General features: G+C 43.8%; 1 protein-coding gene and 1 long non-coding RNA gene across 13 annotated transcripts in view; one reads left to right on the top strand and one right to left on the bottom strand.

The window, feature by feature from the left end:
- The window catches only part of FGGY (FGGY carbohydrate kinase domain containing), a 424,150-nt gene that overhangs the window by 172,787 nt on the left and 229,357 nt on the right, over positions 1 to 22,006 (bottom strand). For 11 of the 12 annotated variants that reach the window (XR_003004668.1, XR_003004667.1, XR_003004665.1 and 8 more), the window contains one exon: positions 13,426 to 13,529. Coding sequence is in view for 7 of the 12 variants with exons in the window: in XM_024756234.1 (XP_024612002.1) it covers positions 13,426 to 13,529 (104 nt within the window). In the remaining 5 variants the exon portion in view is untranslated. Of the gene's footprint in view, positions 1 to 13,425; positions 13,530 to 14,704; positions 15,231 to 22,006 lie in introns of those variants that run through there. The other variant, XM_024756241.1, reaches the window with a different exon arrangement.
- Positions 3,819 to 6,698, top strand: LOC112407078 (uncharacterized). Its single transcript, XR_003004675.1, has 3 exons — positions 3,819 to 4,137; positions 4,341 to 4,535; positions 4,889 to 6,698. It is a non-coding gene; the product is annotated as an uncharacterized LOC112407078 (long non-coding RNA).

The following is a 22,006-nucleotide window of genomic DNA, read 5'->3' as shown; positions in this document are numbered from 1 at the left end:
CTTTAATAAACAAGAAAATTAAGCCAACCCATAAGGTTTCTCTTAAGCAGTCAGAACTAGCCCATATCTTAACCATCCCAAACTTTGCTCGTGGGGCTCACTTTCCCTAACACATTGTAGCTGTGTATTATGTGCTTCCTTCCAAGTTCCAGCAGCTTTTTCCAGAAGCAGAACTCGAAACCAGACCCAATTCTGGGTAGGATAGTGGGATATACTTAGGTACCGTGTTAACGTTTTCAAGGAGTGAATATAAAAGACAGGAGACCAGCCAGACCTGGCTTCCCCTGCCGTGTCCTAGCTCTGTAATCTTTCTGACCTCCATTCTATCATCTCTTAGATGGAGAAATATACCCTATTGGGTCATTTTAGGCTACCGCCCTCTAATGACATTTGACTTTTGTTATATCTGAATAGATTTGTATTACTCTTTATTCTAACCTAAAACATGGCTACTACATCTTTCTCTTTCATAAATTAATCTCACATATTTATTGTGAGGATTAGATATTCTATATACGGACTGCCTAGCAGAGAAACCAGCACATGGTAATTATTTAATAAATCCTAGCTATTGTTTCCTAAGTATAAACATGTTCCTTGTTCATCCCTAAAATACTGTCCCCAGCAAATTCCTCTTCTTTACATATACCACACATAAACTTGAGTAGCCTTTTTCTTGGTGAATATTTCTTTTCCTTTTTTAGATCCAAATTTTTTATCCTTGAAATTGTGATGGTGTTTACTATCTAACCTCACAGGGGATACAAATTATTTGCTATCTGTTAGCACACCTCTTTGGGTGAACTTGATAACACACGATGTGTGGAGTGCCTACTATGTGCCATGGTCAAAGAGCATGAAGCAGGCTTTTCCCTGACTGCTCACTAAGCTCAGCCTTGTGGGGAAGACAGGGAGTGGTAAGTGCTGCCCAAGAGCTGGGCTTAAAGAACTCTGAGGGCCTCTGAGGAGGTACAACTCACCAGACATGCTGGTGAAAGGAACAAGGGTTGCATGGAAGTACCACCTGACCTTTGGGGAACTTTGGGGAAGACACATACTGAGGATACTGTAGTGACTAAGAACACAGATTCTAGGGTCCCTGGGCTTTGGTTCAACCTCCGTTCTACCTCCTCCTTGCCTTGTGACCTCCCCGAGCCTCAGTTTCCTCATCTGAACATTTGGGATAATACAATGCGGGCCATCCCAGAGTTTACTGGGAGTATCAAATAACATAGTAAGTGCTCAATAAATGTGAATTATAATAATGATGATGATTCTGGTGGTAATGATACTCACCAGGTAGAAGGGAGATGTGGCCACTCCAGGCAGAGAGAAAAATATGCCTTAAGGCCAAGTGAGAAAGCACAGGCTCTTTTCAAGAAGTGCATACTTCAATTCAAAGCATTCCAAATACCCAAGTATTTTCATGATTCATTGGATGGCAAAATGAATAAATATCTTGCTCTTTAGAACCTATTTAACCTACTTGGTCTGAATATTCGCAAGTTTTACTACAGAAATACAAATGTGATTGATTATGGGTGCTACCCCAGATCTCACTGGCATAGTTATGTAATATACTGTAGACGTACAGTATTAACTTTCTAAAATCTGGATATTCTCTATTCTTAAACTTTGTCCCCATGGAATTCATATAAGGATATGAGATGTACCTGCTAGAATACAGGATGAAAAGTGAGGGATAGCAGGGGATGAGGCCAGGGGTGGGCAGGGCTCAGATCACGTGAGATCTCCTACGTGGAGCTAGAATTCGGGAGAATCACTGAGAGATTTTAATCGGGAGAGTGAAACCATCAGACTTAGTATTCAGGACCATCTTCACTATGAGTCTGTCAAAGTAGGTCCATGCAAATTAGGGTCTTGCATATCACAGAAGAATGAGTACATATATTAATATAACTGGCCATCTTCTCTGTGGGCTCCCTCTTTTTTTTTCGTGGGCCATCTCCCTAATTCCAGAGAACCCTAGCCCTGCCTTTGAAGATCATAGCTAATCTCTCAGCTGAGAGTTACATAGAAACCTGAGGAACTTGCAGTGGAGTTTAACGTGAAGGTGGATGGCAGGTACGTAAGTCAGGGTGGCCTGTGACTTGTCTACGTCAAGCAACTCCTGGACGGCTGATCGATCATTCAAAAGCACTCTCCAGTTAAACATCTCCCCAACCAACAGAATCAAGGCTCAGTCTCTGCCTGGCTCCACACAAGGCTAAAACCAATGGCTGGAGGCCCAAACGCAAATTTGGCAATTGGATGATACAAATACTTTTCAATCAGTTTTATGATTTTGCTTATGGCCTGCTTCAAGGTATAATTCAGTGAAAAGAATCAATTCTTAGGTGGGTGGAATTTTGTGACTGAATGGACCAACGCTGCTGTGTCAAGTGGGAAGGGTCAGTTCATCAAGAAAGAAACTGAAGCCTTCCTGAAGACCAGAGAGCTGACATGCTAGATGTCCCTTCATTCACCACACAGCCTATCAACCCATCAAAAAAAGAAAAAAGAAAAAAAAATTTAAAAAAAGGACACCAAACTGGTATGGCACGATTTATTCTTCAACAAACCTTGATGTTTGCCCAGTATATTTCTGTCTGTCCTTCTGCCCATCTATCAATCCAATATTTACTAGACCCATATCATGTGTCAGGTGCTACCCTAAGTGCAAGCAAGTGGAAATTTACTGCTTTGTGGTATCTTTCTGTTACCTCTGTAAGTAATAAAGATCCCGTGCTGGTATCATTCCACAGTATAACCTAAAACCTGGGCACTGAGAATTTCTCTTTCTCAAACATCACTATACTCAGTTCTCTAGAGGCTTGAAAAATACATGGCAGGGGTGAATTTTATGGTATGTGAATTATCTTTCAGTAAAAAAAGTTTAAAAAAATGCATCACAGCACTGCAGTAACTTTCACCTCCTTGGGATTTAAGACTTCCATTCTTTTTCAACTGAATATATCTCAAATCTATAACATGGCCAAAATGTCTACTCAGTTTTCACACTGAACCTTTTTATTTCTATCAGCAATAGGGAGCCACTGACTGTTCATTAGAAGGAGACTTTCAACCTCAATCCTTCAGCGTTGATTGCTCAAAAAATTTCTCATGGGTTCTTCTGGGATCTTTGGTCTCTTAGATGTTATTTCTCCTGGTGTTCTAACACTGGTTAAGTAGAGGAACAGAATATTACACCAAACTTCTGATGGCTCTGGGGGACAAAAAAATATGAAAATTTAATTAAGGTGAAAAAAGAGGCCCTTGGTGGAGCACACAAGGAGAGTGGGAGATGGGGATGAAAAAATAAGGGGGAAGCAACAAGGCGAAAATCCTGAAACCCCTGAACCAAATGTATGCATTGGGTTGGCCAAAAAGTTCGTTTGGTTGGTGACTACGTAGTTTAATAAACTAGATGAGCTGATGTGTGTTGAGGCCCGTGGCATAGTAGCTGACACTTAGCGAGGGCTCTGCCCTGGCTGTCTCAGCCTCCTTTTCCTCCTCACTCATTCGCTGGAAGAGCACAAATACTTCCATCACTGCTAGGTCGTCCTCAGCAGCCACAGTATCACAGTCACCCATACAGCAGATGAGTGGTAAATAGAAAAAGGGAAAAAAAAAAAATCAATGTGGTTTTCATTTCATGCTCTTCCAAACGAATACAAAACATCTCTGTGATTTGGGAAGTTAGCCACATGTCTTCAAATTGCCTAATTCAGTACTTGACCACAAAGCAGCACAGAAACAGGGAAGATGACAAATAAAAAGTCTCATAAATACTCTCCGCCCAGGGGATGATGGTGACAAGTGATGCTATTTATTTTTATTGTTATCGTTAGACTGGGGGCCCCTTGAAAGGCAGAGATTTGAAAGACTGGGAAGGAGGGAAAATGAGAACACTGTGGTCAAGCTGCATCCAGCCCTCGCTCTGCAGTTCTCACCAGCCTTTGGAAAAGATCTGCCTTGTAATCACTTCACCCCATTTCTGCAAAACACCCGTGTGCATGACTAACCCATGCTATGGCCCCAGTCTCATCGTTCTGCAAAGAACTGAGAATGTGAGCTCTGGAATCAAACAGCCTGAGTTAGAAACTATCTCTAGGACTTACGAGCTATATGACTTGGGTAAGTACTTTGCTCTCTGAGACCCAGTTTCAGTCCCTGTAAAATGGGAGGATAATGCTGATAACTGCATACGGTTATTATGAGGGTTAGACACAATAATAGATGCACATTTCTTAGCCCATGATAATCATGAAGTAAATATTAGCTGCTATTGTTACTGCTGCTAATTTTGTTTTTTCCCTCTGCTTCTACCATTCTTCCAGGCAAGCTGCCGTCTTTTGTGGAAAGCTGAGCTCAGGCCAGTTGACAGACTCTCATCAGAGGCTTTTGTTTCTGACCTTATGAAAGGCCTTGTGTTACACCTGGCTTTGCTGCGTTCCTGGTGGGCTTCCAGAAACGTGGGACCAGACAGCCCTGCCCATCTTTTATGGGAGTGGAACAGCTGGATCATACAATAGGTATGAGAGTTTCTTTGTAAGAAACTGCTCAACTATTTTCCAAAGGGGCTGTGCCATTTCACGTTCCCAGCAGGAGCGTGTGAAAGTTCCAGTTCCCCATCCTTGCCGGACTTCAGCCACTCTGACAAGCATGTAGTGGGTCTCACTGGGGTTTGCATTTGCCTTTGCATTTCCCTTGTTAGGAATGATGCACAGCATCCTTTGTTGCTCTAGCTTGGGCCTGGGTGAAACACAGAGCTGCTACAGTCATCACCCAAAGAATGCAGCTCCAACGACATGGCATGGTCTGAGGGTGGCTTTTCTCTGGTTAGAGCCCAAGACGCTAGGGCGCCTGAACCCTCTTTTCCCAACAGAACAGAGATCAGGCTGCAGATCCACTCTGAGCCAAAGTGCCTCCTGAAGAGCTGCTGGGAATGGATCCTGTTCTCCCCCCAAGGGCACAGGGGGGTGATGGATGGGAATGGAGAGTTCCAGAGGACTGTGTGGTGGAGGAAAGAAGAGAGGGCAGGTGTGGCTGGTTTGTATCTCCCAGGCCCCACTGAAGTAAAGCTGTTCAGTAAAACTCTCACTTCCCAGAGAGGCCGAGTGAACTCGCAGGTGTCCCCGGTAAGGTGGGGTGGGAAACGAGACTGACAGCACCTCAGACACGGGGGTCTTCTCCCAGTTAGCTGGTCCCCACTCAGTGGAGACAGATGCTGAAAGACAGCCCCAGTGGACTGGGAAGGAGTGAAAGGAGACTTAGGAAAATCCAAGCGCTTGCACACTTGTCAGCAAGGGGTGTGGGTGGGAAGCAATCCAGACATACGGTTGCTAAGCATCTATTATGCCCCAGCTCTCAACTGGACAGCATGGGTCAAGGGGGGAAATGGAGACATGGACCCACTAGGCAAGTCAGCTTCATCTGAGGTACAAACTGCTACCATTAAAACACAAATAATCATACCTATTGGTCTGTGCTAAGGATCAAAAGAGCAGAACAGTAAAATATGTCAGAGGGGCTTCCCTGGTGGTGCAGTGGTTGAGAGTCTGCCTGCCGAAGCAGGGGACACGGGTTCATGCCCCAGTCCGGGAAGATCCCACATGCTGCAGAGTGGCTGGGCCCATGAGCCATGGCTGCTGAGCCTGCGCGTCTGGAGCCTGTGCTCCGCAACGGGAGAGGCCACAACAGTGAGAAGCCCACATAAAGTCAGAGTAGCTAGAGAATTAACTTGGGTTAGAAGGAAAGAAGTGACAACCAGTATTTTTATTGAGCACCTACTATGTACTATTTTTAAAATGAGGACCAAACAATTTTTAGAGATAGATTTAAATCAGTGCCTGGAATACAGTAAGCACTATATAAGTGATTGCAGACGCTATTATTATTGTTGGTTTTTTTTCTGGTATTCTTTTTTTCTTTTTAAAGCTTTATTAGGACTTCCCTGGTGGCGCAGTGGTTAAGACTCAGTGCTCCCAATGCAGAGGGCCTGGGTTTGACCCCTGGTCAGGGAACTAGATCCCATATGCATGCCGCAACTCAGAGTTCACATGCGAGCCCCAGCTAAGGAGCCCGTGTGCTGCAACTAAGACCTGGTGCGACCAAATAAATAAATTGATTAATTAATAGTAAAAAAGCTTTACTGAGCTATAATTAGCATTCAATAAGCTGCGCATTTTTAAAACATTTGCTTTGATAAGTTTTGACACAGCAGACACCCACCAGTGAAGACATTACTACAATCAAGGTAAGTATATCCATTATCCCCAAAAGTTTCCTTGTGCCCATTTGTAATCCTACCCTGCCCACTGCCCCATTGCAGGCCACCACTCATTCTGCTTTCTGTCACTATATATTAGTTTGCGTTTCCTAGAATTTTTAATAAATGGAATTACATAGTTTGTACTCTTTCTGTTTGGCTTCTCCCACGCAGCATAATTATTTTGAGGTTAATCCATGTTGTACCTTATATTAATAGCTCATTCCCTTCTACTGCTTAGTAGTATTCCATTCTAATGATGGACCAACACTTTACTATTCACTGTTGATAGACATTTGGGCTGTTTCCAGTTTGGGGCTATGACAAATAAAACTGCTATGAGTTTCTGTACAGACATATGCTTTTACGAGTGGAACAGCTGGATCACACGGTAGGTGTACGTTGACTTTGTAAGAAACTGATCAACTATTTTCCACAGTGGTTGTACCATTTCACATTCCCACCAGCAGCACATAAGTTCCACTCTCCCACATCTTCACCACAGTGTCAGCCATTCTAACAAGCATGTAGTGGATCTCACTGTGGTTTGAATTGGCATTTCTCTAGTGACTAATGATGTTGAGTATCTTCTCAGGTGTTTGTCATTCAAACCTTTTCTTTGGTGAGATGTATGCACCAACATCTGCCCATATTCCAGTTGAGTCTGCTGTCCCTCTCCTCTAGGCATTTGGGAGAAGCTGTGTACCTGAAAGGGAAGAGCAAGGACTCTAGGGTCAGTCCCCTAGAGGGCTCAGACGAGCGTCCCCGCTTCTTGTGTGTCACACTGTGTGACCCACTTAACTGCTCTTTGCCTCCGTTTCCTCACTTGTGAAATGGGGAGAGTAATGGTGCCCAGTTCACAGGATTGTTGAACTGATGACATAAAGGATTTAGCACAGTGCCTGGTGCTCAATAGATGGTGGCAGCTAACGTCTTCTTATAATGACTGAGGCTGGACCAGGGATGCTGAACATCCTGTGTCCAGCGCAGTGTAGAACTGTCCTGCCTCAAATGCCAGGAGAAGCACTACGCTGAGCTTCCTGAATGCACAAGCTGTCTTCCTGCTCGTGGAACCACATCAAACCTCTCCTTGCTAATCGATGCCTAGCATACAGTCTGTTTTCCATACATGTAGTTGCAGGGCCCAGGGCGAGCCTCAGTATGGAGAGACTGACTACTGAGAACACTGATCCCAGAGGCTGACAACAGCGAGTCCTGGCGAATCATGCACAGCAGCTCAGCTCTTTCACTGGGAGGTGTAACAGTGGTCCTATCTGTGCCTTATGGACTCCCTTCCCTCTCCACCTCTCTCAGTGACCTCTGCCAATGCCACTTGCTAAAGAGTCCAAGACAGAGAAACCTGCCCACACTCTTCTTAGCTGTGACATTCTCCCTTCCTGTGGTGCTCTCCCAATGGGCCTGCGATACCCACATCCCACCCAGGAGCAAACTGGTATTGCTGTGGGTGATGTGGACACAGAAGAGAAAGAAGAGAAGGGTGAGGCCAGGGTCTAGTGCCTGAAACTGGGCAGGAATAGCATCCCAGTGTGTGTGTGGGGGGTGGGAACTACAGTCCTACAAATAGCACATCCTACAGGAAAGCTTCCCTGTCTACTGGAAGCTTGAGTCGTCCCCTTCTCCATATTCAGCCCTAAACTTACCATCGGAATTACCACTCTGAACTGTAGTCATCTCCTTCTTGTCTGTCTTTCTCAATGAAGGCAGGCATGACACGCTATCTTATTTATCTTAATACCCTGAGTATTTGGCCGTGCAAATACAAGAAAATGTTTTGGTAATGAGTGAATGGTTTAATGGAGAATTTTTTAAAACCAACTTTTAATTTTACAACCGTTTTAGATTACAGAAGACTTGGGAAGGTAGTACAGAGTTCCATAGACCCTACACCTAGTTTTGTCTATCATTAATATCTTACATTAAGTTCATATGTCACAATTAAAGAAAGATATTGATATCATTAACTAAAGACCTTACTTGATTCAGATTTCCTTAGTTTTCACCTAACAGCTTTCTTCTGTTCCAGGATCCCATCCAGGATGCTACATTACATATCTCTTTAGGCGCCTCTTGGCTGTAATAATTTCTCAGGCTTTCCTTGTTTTTTGATGACCTTGACAGTTTCAAAGAGTGCCAGTTAGGTATTTCGTAGAATGTCCCTCAAATGGAATTTGTCTGCTGCTTTTCTTATGATTAATTAGACTGTGGTTATGGGTTTTTGGGAGGAAGATAACAGAGATAAAGTGCCATTCTCTTCACACCATGTCAGCAGTACATACTATCAACATGACTTATCACTGTTGGTGTTGACCTTGATAACCTGGCTGAAGTTAGTGTGTCAGATTTCCCCACTATAAAATTATTCTTTTTCTCCCTTTTTGTACTCTCCTCTTTGAAAGGAAGTCACCATGTGCAGCTCATGCTTAAGGAATAGGAAGTTATTGTTTGTGGATTTCTTTGATGATGGCCATTTTCACTGGTGTGAGGTGATACCTCATTGTAGTTTTGATTTGCATTTCTCTAATAATCAGCGATGTTGAGCATCTTTTCGTGTGCCTCTTGGCCATCTGTACGTCATCTTTGGAGAAATGTCTATTTAGGTCTTCTGCCCATTTTTTGATTGGTCTGTTTTGATGATATTAAGCTGCAGGAGCTGTTTGTAAGTTTCGGAGACTAATCCCTTGTCGATCGCGTCATTTGCAAATATTTTCTCCCACCCTGTGGGTTGTCTTTCCATTTTGTTTATGGTTTCCTTTGCTGTGCAGGAATAGGAAGGTATGCTCCACTTCCTTAAGGGGGGAATATCTATATAAATTCTCCTGCATGATAGATTTGTCTCTTCTGTTCATTTATTGGTATCAGCATGGACTCATAATAGTTATGTTATACTTTGGGTTATACTCCAATACACTTTATTTTTCTGCTCAAATTGTTACAGTTTTGGCCACTGGAAGCCCCCGTGGTTGGCTCCTGATAATTCCTTCAGTTTGTGGGGTTGGGGGGAGGCGGGGTTTGTTTCTACTTTGTTTTGTTTTGAGCGCTATCTTACTTTCTGGTGCTACAACAAGATACCCTAGGCTCATCTTGTCTATTTCCAGCCCTAGTCCTAGGATCAACCATTTCTCCAAGAAGCCCTGACCCTTTTATTGGAGAATGGTATTAGAAACCAAGATCTGGGCACCAGGAGTGCTTGTAGCAACTATTTGCTAGGGCGTCCTTGTTTCTAGGCCCCCTCCACTGTCACAGCTAGGAAATACATGTATGTTTACTAACCTGTATACCTGCACGTCTGTAAATATTTCTGTATGTATCCATCTGTAATCTACATTAAGCTCAACCTGAGTTCATCCTGATGTCTCTAATTCAAATCCATTGTCACATGGATCATTCTAGCTTTAATGAATCATTTCTAACAATAATACCATATCTGGTATATGGTGCTAGGTACAGTGCGAAGCTGCTTACAAAGATTACCTCATTTGATCCTCAAAACAACATTCTGGGTAAACACTACTGCCCACATATAATAGATGAAGACACTGAGGTACTGAAAGATAAAGTATCTTACCTAAACTCACAAAGTAAGTGGTGAAGCCAGCTTTTCTGTAGAAGCCTATTTTAGAAATTCCACACCTACTGCGTGATCGAGAACCACCATGCCTACATTCATCAAAGACTTTGAGAAAACTTCAGTTCTGAGTGATTTAAGATGCAGATGTAATTCCCAGCTCTCACCAACTATCGTGCTGCTCAAACCTTACCTCTTCAGTCTTCCCCACCCCCTCCCCACGGTCCCCTCTCCATCTGTCATGCTGACTAAAGACAAGTTGCCAAGTTACAACCTGACTTGACAGCTTGAGAAAAGGGGTGCTGGAGCGATGGCAGGGATCAGCTCCATCTGACCCTGTGACTTTTCAACCTCTGGCTCACCCCTGCTGTGTATGATCTTGGGTTTTGGTGAGTTGGTAGTAATTAACTCTGAACAAGCAGCTCTGCTTTCATGCAGTTAAAAAAAGAACAGTATTTTTTTTTCCTTGTTAATTAAATCATCTACGAGGAAGATAAATGTGCAGCCCACACTTGTATCTTGTAAAATATCAAAGGCCTGATTAGTGAAGCTTATGTTCAACCTCAGGCTTTTTCTCCAGATTCCTGGAAGTAACAGGGATGTGAAGGAAGGCAACTCCTAAGTACCAATACTTGTTACATTCCTTCATTCATTCATTCTGGGTGAGCTAGAAAGAAGCAACCAGGATCATACACAAAACATTCCTGGGAATTTTGACCCAATCAACCTACAGAATTAGAAACATCAGCAGTGAGCAGACAGGAAGAAAGAGAATCCTTCAGACCAAGTTGGAAGTCACTTTTTTGAAAAGCCCACAGACCCCTCTGGTCCCTGTGTTCTGTTCGGTGAATTTTTCCTGACAGTTGGTGGTTTTATTTGCCAGAACCACAACAAAGAGGGTCCTTAAGTTTCCCTGGGAGCATTTCCTCAGACCTGCACCTCTCCTAGATCTCACAGAGGTGTTACTGTTGTTGGCTTGCTGGGTGTCCAGCACCTGAGCCAGATCAAAGGCATTTTCCGACGCCAGCATGACCACAGTCTCGCCCTCACCACATAACATTAAAGCTGATGATTAATCCCCTTGGCCCAGAAGGTCCCTTCCCACTCCCAAGTACAAAGCGGGGTGGGAGTGGGGACTTTATTTCCAGCACAACACAACCATAATAAACTGGCATTTTATGGCCTTCATTCATTGCAACCAACTGCAGCTGCCCATCAAACTCATTAAAGCCCAACAGTTGCTTCATGTGAGCCTTTTATATCACTAGGAAAGTGTAATAAGAATCCCCACAATTTCTGAGTGTCTACTATGTACTACGGATGTATATACATAACTTATGTTACCCAGAAACCCTGTGAGACTGGCATCCTCACCCTCAGTGTGACGGATGAAGAATCTGAGGCTCAGAGAACTTAAGTAGCTCACCTTAGGTCACAGGCCCAAAGAGTACATAAGCAGATGTCCAAACCTACACCCGTCTGACTCTGAAGCCCACGCTCTCTCCATTCCTGTACGGACACATCATAATCATGCACAACACAGTAAGGCACTGAGGGGGATGCACTTGGGACGCAGACAGAGCTGGACCTGAGTTTTCAGCTCCAGCTGAATAGCTTGGTGACCTTGGGAAAATTATTGGCCTTTTCTAGGCCTTAGTTGCTTAATTTCTAAAATGGATGCTGTACAACAAGCCAGCATCATTTTCATTAAGAGACCAGGAAACTGAGACATGGGGATGTCACAGACTCACATTCATATGGATTTGCTTTTGCTCATAAATCCGAACTGAGTGGGGTAAAAATGCCTGAAATGTAGGCTTTACAGGAGAAACCAGATCAGATGTGTCCCTGTGAAAATGGGAGGTGATTTAAAAAGGTTTAAAACAGTGTTCAGTGAAGACAAGCTAGCAAGTGTAGACTCATGTCGGGGGAGATAAGGGCTGACTGCCCTGGTGGGCACCTCCGGCTCAAGGCGGCCTTAGGCCTCCGTTGATCTCTCCCTTCAGTGACAGCCAAGCCTTACAATAGGGCTGCTGAGGGGAAGAAAGAGGCCAGGGCTTTTAAACTTTAAGAAGTTCCATCTAAGAGTTCGTCCACGGAAACAAACAGAAGGAAATTTTTTTTGGAGGGGGTGCAAGAAGTCCAGCACTACTGTCCCTTTAGAACGTTGTCCCTAATCTTGGACCCTCCCCAGGCAGCCACTGTGTCCTTTCTGCCCAGCAACACCAGTGCAAGTGATGGAGAGCTAACCCTGGCAATGTCACCTCGATCCATCCTCACAATACTATGAGACATGTACTACAACTCTCCACATCTCACAGATGAGGAATCTGGGGCCCAGAGGGGTTAAGTGCCTTGCCTGAGGGCCCATCCTTAGGAAGTGGAGGAACTGGGACTGGAAACCAGTCGGGCGGTCCCATCATCTTTATGAAATGTGTGAGAACCCCTGCCACCATGCCTAGCACATACTAGATGCTCAGTATCTCGAGTTCAGTCTGAATCTATACTGTGAGGCCTTGTACCGTAATACCTGTCGTCATCTATCTCACCAATGGGAGGCCCTATGTCATCCCTACATCCCCAGGATTTAGCACAGCCCTGGACACAAGAGCAGAGGATCACTGGATAAGTAAAGGTATCAATATTTACTCAACCAAAATATTTCATGGTACAAAAGACTCACTGGTCCCCACGGTAACTAAACACAGTTTCTCATGGCACATAAGTCCCTCCATCGTCGTAGAGATTCTGCCCTGGACTGTATCCCAGATCCCACTCTAATCCTTACGCATGTCCCTGCTACTCTCCCATTTGCCTTCCTCCTCCTCCCCCACCCTCCCCTCTATTTTACTCATCTGGGAAAAATCCAAGGAGTCGTCCATCGTCCATCTTAGTTTAACAGAGTAACGACTCTTAAATAAAAATATGGTAGAAATGGGTACTTATCGAAATGGAATGCTTTCAGACTCATGCATTTAAAGAAGATATAAATTTTAGGGCAGGCACTAAATTTTAACTGCAATCTTGGAGAAAGCCTTTCCACTAATTCATGAAGAAAAATTAACAAAGTGAAAACTGCTTATCAGTGTTCTTTTGAAGTCATGATATGCAGCCTAATTCTATACATCATCAGACTGCTCCCAGGGAGATGGATTTATATTGATTGAGAGAGAGCTCAGCGGCCAAGGAAAATAGACACCCCTGTGCAGAGAAGACTCAGCTACCCATTAGGGACAGATCGTCTGGGAGCGAGGCTTGGCCATCTCTGGATCCGATTTCACCCCTTCCACCTCGGCTCTCTGGCCAGGGTGATGTCAAAGGCAGACTCAACCCTTTTCACACTTTTTAAGAATTTGGCCCCTGGAAAAAGATCTGGCAAATCTAAGCAAGGCTGTTGGAAGGAGGGCTGAGCTTTCGGCTAGACACAGCACAGGGGTTGTGGGGGGGCGGGCAGGAAGGGAAGGAACTGAGGTGGGGAGGGGCCAACAGCTCAGATCTCCTCCCTGGCCGGGCCGTCCTCCCTGGAGTGTGGTAGCCCCGCCCTCGCTCGCTTGCTGGGCAGACTCACCCCCATGTGACAAGAAGATGTTCCACAGATGATAGCCAGCCGCGACGTCACCGGCTGTCCCTCACAGGCGAGGCCATGCCCCCTCACATCTGCTCCAATCACTCCTGTGAGAAACCAAAACAAAACAAAATCCTCTTAAAAAAAAAAAAAGAAGGAAAGAAAACTAAAACAAACATAAAATACTCTTTTTTTAATACCAAACAACATTGAGAAAGCATTCCACGTGCAGGCCAGTCTCAAACAGAAACCAAAAGAGCATAACTGGCCTCTGCCAGGGGAGCAGGGAAACACGTTCTGCTTTTGCTTTACTCTCCTCAGTGTACAGCCTCGAACACCGGAATAATAATAGTAACTGTAATTCGAAAAATAAAAGCAACAGCCATCAGTGATTTTTGCTCTCGAACTACCAGGCACCATGCTGAATATTTATATATATAGTCTCATTTTATATTAAGCCTGTCAAGTTGATATTATTAACCCCACGCATCAGTGGAGGAAGGAAGGCCCACCTATGGAAGGAGTGACCCGTGCAAGGTCACACTGCTAGTAAGCAGCAGGGCTGAAGGGAATCTGGTTTAACACATCACATTTCAGTCTCAACGAAGGCAAAAGAATCGTTTGATGACTGGATCTTCTCGGCATCTCTGGCTCACCATTCTTAGTACTACTCATCCCAGAACTCTCAGCATAAAGGATAGAGTGACTGACAGTGAGTTTCTGTTGAAAGAATGCCAGGTGGCAGAGAGTTTCCCATAAATGGTATAAGCTCAGGCTGCTTCTCCACACAGATTGTGTTCCTTGATATTTGCTGGGCGAGTGAAGTTATAAATGCGAGGGGAGAGTTAGAGAGACCATTTAGAGCCTTGAGTCGTCTGTCACTTATTCAAATATCCAACGAGCACTTTGTACACATAAAACGATATACTGGGTGTGATGTGGGAGCCGAAAACACGCAAACATTCCCAGCTAGGACACAGGTAGGAGGTGGGAAGCATCAGGGCAGAGCACAGAGGCCGGACGCGGGAGAGAACAGCTCCCTCCGGCTCCATGCCTCTCCGCTCTCCATCTCCAATCCTCAGCGCTCCTTCCCACCTCCAGACCTTTGCATTTGCTCTGCCCTCTGCCTGAAATGCCATTTCCCAACCTCTTTGCCAGGTGAACTCCAATTCCTTCGTAACTCAAATGTTACTTCCTCGGAAGGCTTCCCTGTTCCTCCGGGAAAGATGCAGCTCCCAGTCCCCCTTGGGCTTCGCTAGCATACAAGACACTGGTAACTTACAGAATTACCACAGCCCGTCTGCCTCTCCTTTGATCATAAAAGCTGCAGGAAGCTGGCACTGTCTCGCCCACGTGCTTAGTCCCCCAGCACCGACCACAGTGGCCAGCATAGAGTAGAAAGTGAAAGTACCAGCGCTTGAGGCTGTGAGGATAAGACGACAGTCCCTTTTCCTTGGGATGCTCACGGTCCTGTGGGAGGGAGGGAGAAGCCTAGATGGAGCATTTCAATGCAGGGATCAGGATGGGACAAGAAAAACTGCAGGGCCTACAACCACTATGGAGAACAGCATGGAGGCTCTTTAGAAAACTAAACACAGAGCTACCATATGACCCAGCAATCCCACTCCTGGACATATACCCGGAGAAAACCATAATCTGAAAAGATACATGGACCCCAACGTTCATTGTAGCACTACTTACAAGAGCCAAGACATGGAAGCAACCTGAAGTTTTCACCAAGTCCCCTGCTCTGCTCGGCATCGTGGGGCTGTCCCTGCAGCCCATGGTTCCCAGACACCAGGTCAGCCCTGCCAGGAGGTCTGAGGGCTGAAGGCACTGGAGAGCCAGAGTGCATCTCCCCCGCTTCCCCCGGGTCAGGTGGCTGCGTCTCCTCCATGATTTCAGCTCTGTTGACAGGGCCACCAATGCTCCCACTTGGCCTGTGCTCACCGCCCCTCGTCTCTGGTCACACAACCTCCTCCTATGTTACTCCAGCTAGGGGTCGTAATAGCTTCCATTCTGCTGACCCCTGGCTTGCTTCACAGGGAATATAGCCCTTCACGGCTCCTTCATAACTGGGTCACCGTTTTTGTGTATTAAATTCCCTCTTTTCTAAGTACTTAGAGTGCTTTACATTTTTCTGGGAAGTCCTGGGTGATAAATTTCCCCACCCAGGGCACAAAGGCTTTCGAACAGGAAGAAACCCTAGATATGAGATAATTTTAATTGCGCTCTATTTGCATGCTCTCTCTCTGCATCTGTCTCATTTAATTCTTACAACCACTGAACGTGATTGGTGTTATTATTATCCTCATTTTACAGAGGAGGAAACTGAAGCTTAGACATGAGAAGTAACTGAACCAAGGTCACACAGCTCACCAGAAGCAGGGCTGGGAATCACACCCACGTAGTCTGATTCCGAACTGCTGGGTCTCAGGTTTTTCTCTAAGATAAAAACCCAATAACCAGGCGGACGATGTTTACTCATCTGCATATCTCAAAATAGTGTGGCCTTAAATATATTGATCCCAAGATCCTTGACAGAAAAGGGGTTGGCCATTGCGCGTCCATCGTGTTAAACGTAATTTCAAGGAATCCCTGATGGTGACCGCCTTTATTGGTCCCACGTATGTAAAGCATGGACAAAGTTTATTTTACAGGGTACTTCAATCCTGAAAGGGGGTTAAACATGGGAAAAAATAAATTTGTGGAAAATATTTCTTTGTTTCTTCTCTGGTTAGCAGATTCATTGTTGATATTACTAGCCTTAAAATCTGGGAACAAGTGTGTTACAATGAAAAAAGAATGGAATTTGAAGACAGAAAGACCTGCTATAAAATGAAGAAGATAACAATATCACATGGTAGCTCTGACACAGAGGGAATGTTTAAAATTAAATGATTAATTAATGGTTGCTATGTCACTACTACCACCATCACTATCGCCATCGATATTACCAATATCATCTGAACTCTTTCTCAAGAGACAGTTGTGTTCTTCTCACATTTTTAGAAAACATGTTAGATAGCTAGGATAGGCTGGATACTGCATTAAAATCTTTAAATACTGTCTCATTTAATCTTTGCAACATCTACAAAATATATTTTCTTCCCTTCGACATACACAGAAGAAGCAAAGTAACTTGCCCAAGGTCACAGAGATGTAAGACCAGTGCCAGGATATGGCCCCTTGACCTTGTTCTGTCTGACCCTAAAACCCATGTTCTTTCTAGAATCCCTCACTTTATGAAGTGACACTTGTCTTATACAAAGGAAATATATTTGGAAGTGTCAGTTCACCAGGGAACATTTAGCAAGAGCCATGGGTTTAGAGTTTGAAGATCTGGGTCTGAACCCTGATTCTGCCACAAACCACCTGAAAGTCTAAACTGCTCCCTCACATCCACAAGGAGAGAAATGGATCACAAATTGAGGTTCTTTTCCAGCCATTTTCAGTACATAATATACACAGTGATTCTTTTTAAATACCAAGTCCACTGTCTCCTTGCCTGGAAACAGGAGGGCAGGAAAAAAAAAATCCCTCCCAAGATCCTATATTCTCAAGTCCTGAGGAGACTTAGAAAACCTCAGGCCAGGCTGGTACAGCACTGGTGAGAGGCAGGTCTTGCCCAATTTCCCCTCCAGAGAGGTTCTCTACACTCTGCCTAACTGATCTGATCCAAGAGTGGTGCAGGGCTGATGCCTCTGTGAGACCACATGAATCCCAGCCCTGACATATCTCATTTTTCCTTTGGCCACATGGAGTGCGGAGGGGCCGACCCGGGGAAAAGAGGTCCAAAGTAGGGAAAGCAACAAAGGGGAGGAGGAGCTTTCTCCTTTCTGCATAAACACATTTCACAATCCATAGAGGGATCATGTGCCTCACGTGTACATCAGGAAACAATTCCTAAGACGGGGTTTTGATAAGCGCAGTCCTCAGCACTGCTGGGGCCCTTCACATGACTGTTCATGTGTCAGTGAATTCAGCATTCCTCAGAAAGTTTAAAGGGCAAAATTAGCAGCTGAAGAAATAGGCACCAAAAAAAATCAAATTGTGAGATGTTCAACTGGGTTCTCCCTGAAACTTGCACAATGACCAGCTAATGGGAGTTGCTTAGTAAATTTTTTGTTGAATGAAAAACAAATAGCAGAAAAACAAGCATACTGATTCAATGAATCAATTCAGGACCTTTTATTTAATGACTCCTCCCCTTCCACATATACAAGAACACAGTTCATATCAAGGAATATGTTTTAAAAGCACAAAATTAAAAAGGAAAAAAAGAAAAAAATGAAAACTTCTTTTCCTTTATGTGCTATCTCCCTCCCTCTGCCCCATCTACCAACCATCCATCCTTCCATCCAAACATTTATTGAATATCTATTTATGTCAAAGAAGAAAGATATTTTGCAAATGTTATGATTAAGAGTGGGTTATCCTGTAATTTATCAGGCCACAACTGCTTTGAAAACTTTAAAAGGTTATATAGAAGAAAAACATCCCAAGCTCTAGCATTTGTGCTATAATTATCTCATACTTTACAGCTATAAAAAGTACTTTATAGCTTGCAAAGCATCCTTAAACACTGTACCCTTCATGTAGCTTTTAAAAAATCCTATAATATGTGTTATTTTATTTTGAGATCACAGTTGAAGAAACTGAATTTCAGAGAGGTAAAGTAACTTACTCAAGTTTATTTAGCTACTTGGAGGCAGAAGCAGGGCTCAAACTAGGATTTTTAGTCTCCTAGTCTGAGGTTTTTTTCCCTATGTTTGAAAAACAAAAAAGGTCTGCTTTGGATGCATCGGTATCTTGAAAAAGGTGCTCTTAAAATAACAACCCCAGATACCCTCTCTGAAGGAAGAAAGGACACGAAGGATTTCGAACATTACCTAAGGCTCTTGAATCGGCCATTTGGAGGAATGAACTGACTGATAAATTGCATCAAATGAGTTGTTTGACTAAGCTGGCCTAGAGGTTTATAGGGTCCCTGGAGAGAAGGCTCTCTGGAGCCTCATGTATGCAAAGCCTCATGTATGCCAAGCCTGCTTCAATAACTGTAAGTTCCCGGAATGGTAAGAATCACATCAAAGGCATTTTCTCTGAAAAGGACCAAACACCAGTCTCTACACAAGAAGATACTGAGTTTATTCTTTTGACTAATATTCATTCATTTTATATAGAAAATAATATATGGGTTTGGCAGTGAACTGCTGTGCTTAAAAACCTGGACTCATTCATCATGGGCCCTTGGTTAAGTTTATCTCCTTCATGCCTCAGTTTTCACATCTGTACAATTTGAATAACAGTATCCTCCTCATAGGACTGTTAAAAGGATTAAATGTGTTAACATATGTAAAGTGCTTAGACCTATGCTGTCCAGAGAACATTCTGAGATGATGGAAATGTTCTCTATCTGCATGTTCCAATAGAGCAGTCACCAGACACAGGAGGCAACTGAGCCCTTGAAATGTGGCTAGTGCAACTGAGGAACTGAATCTTCCACTTTAATTAATTTCAGTAGCCACATGTGGCTAGTGGGTGCTGTATAGGACAGTACTGGTTAGAGTGTGCCTAGCGCTACAGGAATCCTTGCTGTTTTTATTACTGTTGCTATTACTGTCTTCGGACGTAGGCTTGAATCCCACTGACGCGTTCTTGGGCAAATGCCTTGATCTCTAGAACCTCAACTTCCATATCCGAAGATTCTGGATAACAACACTTACTTTACAAAATTGCTGTAGGGATTAAGTGAGATGTACGTGGGACCTACCAGTACTCAGTAAATGGGACTACGAAATCCGCGACCTATAGGAGTGCTTGGCAGAAGTGTAGAGACTTCCTACTTATTCCTAAATGGGCCTTGCTTGGCCAGGCCACTGAACATTTCCTCATGTTCTTCCTTCCTCTTAGAATGTTCTTTCCACAGTACACTCCATCCCCAAACAATCTCCCTGGGGAACACGGACTCCATGGTGAAGACCCAACTCTTTCATCAGAAGCCTTTCCTGACCGTGTCTCTCCCCATTCCCCTGGGCACCCCAGCCAGAGAGAACTGGCCAAGCCTCTTTCCTTATGCCCCACCCTCTGACACGGTACAGATTCTATCATTGTATCTGTAACATATTTGTTTGCACAGAGAAGGAGTTCTACCATACTGTGAGCCGACGGAGGCCAGGGCAGACTCACCAATTTTTGTTGCTGTTGTTTAACAAAGGAATGGATGTGTGTGGCACAAGGCATGTACTAGTAAAACACAAGACATTTTCTAGATAAGGTAGGAGATTTAATCATGGGCAAATACTCCATGTCTTAAATATGCCTAACAGTGAAAGATTACTGGAATCTCACAACACACCTTGTTTAGAACTGTCAAAATCACTGGTAAAGAGTAAAGGTCCTATGGTCCTTCTGATTATTGAAAGATTGCTTTGTGCCTCACACTTTACAAATATTGTTGTATTAAATTCTTATAACAAGCTTGGGAGGTAGTTATTATCACACTGTTTTACTAATTCAGAAAATGAGACCAAAAGTTGTTCAAGGAACTTGTCCAAGGTCTCCCAGAGTTACAGTGGGGAGGACAGTGTCACAGGCAGATCCACCCAACTTTAAATCTCATGGAGCTACAGAAACTAGCTCCTTTCTTTACAACCACTTATAAGAATTCTAGGTACTCACAAACAGCAGAGCTGAACTCAGATCTCTTTCAGGATTTATTGTTATAATCCACTAAAGCAAGCCCAAAGGGTTCATCTCAACCCTAACAAATGAAAGGGAGTGAAACAGCTGAAAAGATTTCTGTGATCCCAGCGTTTAATGAAGCATCACCTTGGCTTTGAAAGAAATGCCATTTAGAATGCATCCAATCTAAATCCTAAAGTAGGTATACCTTTTTAAAAAATCCTATGTAAAAAGTCTACAAAGAAATTTTACACTCCTTGACACTGCCACCATCCCTGTCCCCTACACTCCACCCCACCACAGAGCTGGAAACATAATAGGGAAGGTCTTGGTTTAAATGAGATGTGAACAGACTTTACTAGATATTTGCACTATTTAGGGCATAATGGTGAACAAAGAGGGCTCTAGAATTAGACTGCCTGACTTCAAGTCTGCAAGCTGCAAGTCTTAAGCCACTTAACCTTCTTGGGCCTCAGTTCCTTCGTCTATAAAATCGGAATGATGATAGAATGTAGCTCATAGGGCTACTGTGAAGATGAGGTGAGGAGAACGGTACCTGGATCATAGTTTACTCCATATAGTTGTGCCATTGTTGTCATTACTTGACCACTCTGTCTTTGGTGTTAAGAGCAGGGCTTGGCCTGACAGTTCAGGCATTCCCTTTTAGCATGGTGCGTGCTTTGCCAGAGGGATTTGGGCTTACTTAGACTGACTGGAACATTTGTTTTCTGTCCTTGAGTATACAACTGATGACAGTATAATGGGGGGCTCAGGGGAATAAAGAAAATGGGGTAACAGGTAGTAGGAATGATCCAGGCTAACATTTTAAACATTGTTGATAATAACCCAAAAGCTGTTTATATCCCTGAAGCCATGATAACATGTAGCACCATTCATCCTGCAATTCAACTTGGTGATGGCAAATGTCATTTCTGTCTAAGTGCTACACTCATCCATGACTTGCACCCATCAGACGTCAATACAAGAGCTTTGGGAGGGTCAGAGAACAAAGCATAAACCCTCAGATAACTGGGTCTCACTACTCTGTTCCTCCCTTCTACCCAGAAAGATTGAATCTCAAAGGTAGGCTAATAGGTAGTAACTTGGAAATCTGAGACTCAGAGAACACTAGCAAAATCCACAGTAAAGACAAAGCAAAAACTTGATTTCAGAAACTCCTTTCTTCCTAACCTCAACACGGCCTCTAGATTACTTGGACATTCTCACCTGTGACCTCATAAAAGACAATTTTTCACTCGCAGGCACTAGACATGGTAAAGGGTCAAGTTGAAATCCAATCTAAACAGCCAAGTTAACTCACAAAAAATTACTTTCTAAAATTAAAAAAAAACACATGCACCCCAATGTTCATTGCAGCACTATGAAAAAAAATTAAAATAAGAGAACTGATCCAAGTACCACAAATGTATTTATGGAATAAATCCTTACATAGATCTCAAACTGTGACTCTAAATAACACAGTTGTCTTCCGATGTTTTATAAATTAATTAATTCATCAGCTATTTATTGACCCCCAATTATAAGCCAGGCACTGTGTGAGGAGCTAGAACTCTAAAGATGAAAGTTGTTTCCTTTTATTCTATAAGATCTCAGTCTAGGAGGAGTGGAAAGGTATACAGGCAGACACTTATAAGACAGTATGGGGCTTCCCTGGTGGCGCAGTGGTTGATAGTCCGCCTGCTGATTCAGGGGACGCGGGTTTGTGCCCCGGTCCAGGAGGATCCCACATGCCGCGGAGCAGCTGGGCCCATGAGCCATGGCTGCTGAGTCTGCACGTCCAGAGTCTGTGCTCCACAACGGGAGAGGCCACAACAGTGAGAGGCCTGCGTACCGCAAAAGAAAAAGACAGTATGGAGGGACTTCCCTGGTGGCACAGTGG

This window comes from Neophocaena asiaeorientalis, unplaced genomic scaffold (assembly GCF_003031525.2).
Source record: "Neophocaena asiaeorientalis asiaeorientalis breed wild unplaced genomic scaffold, Neophocaena_asiaeorientalis_V1.1 scaffold205, whole genome shotgun sequence".
Taxonomy (NCBI): Eukaryota; Metazoa; Chordata; class Mammalia; order Artiodactyla; family Phocoenidae; genus Neophocaena; species Neophocaena asiaeorientalis.
The sequence above is the reverse complement of the archived record's forward strand: the minus strand, read 5'-3'. Positions and strand labels throughout refer to the sequence as shown.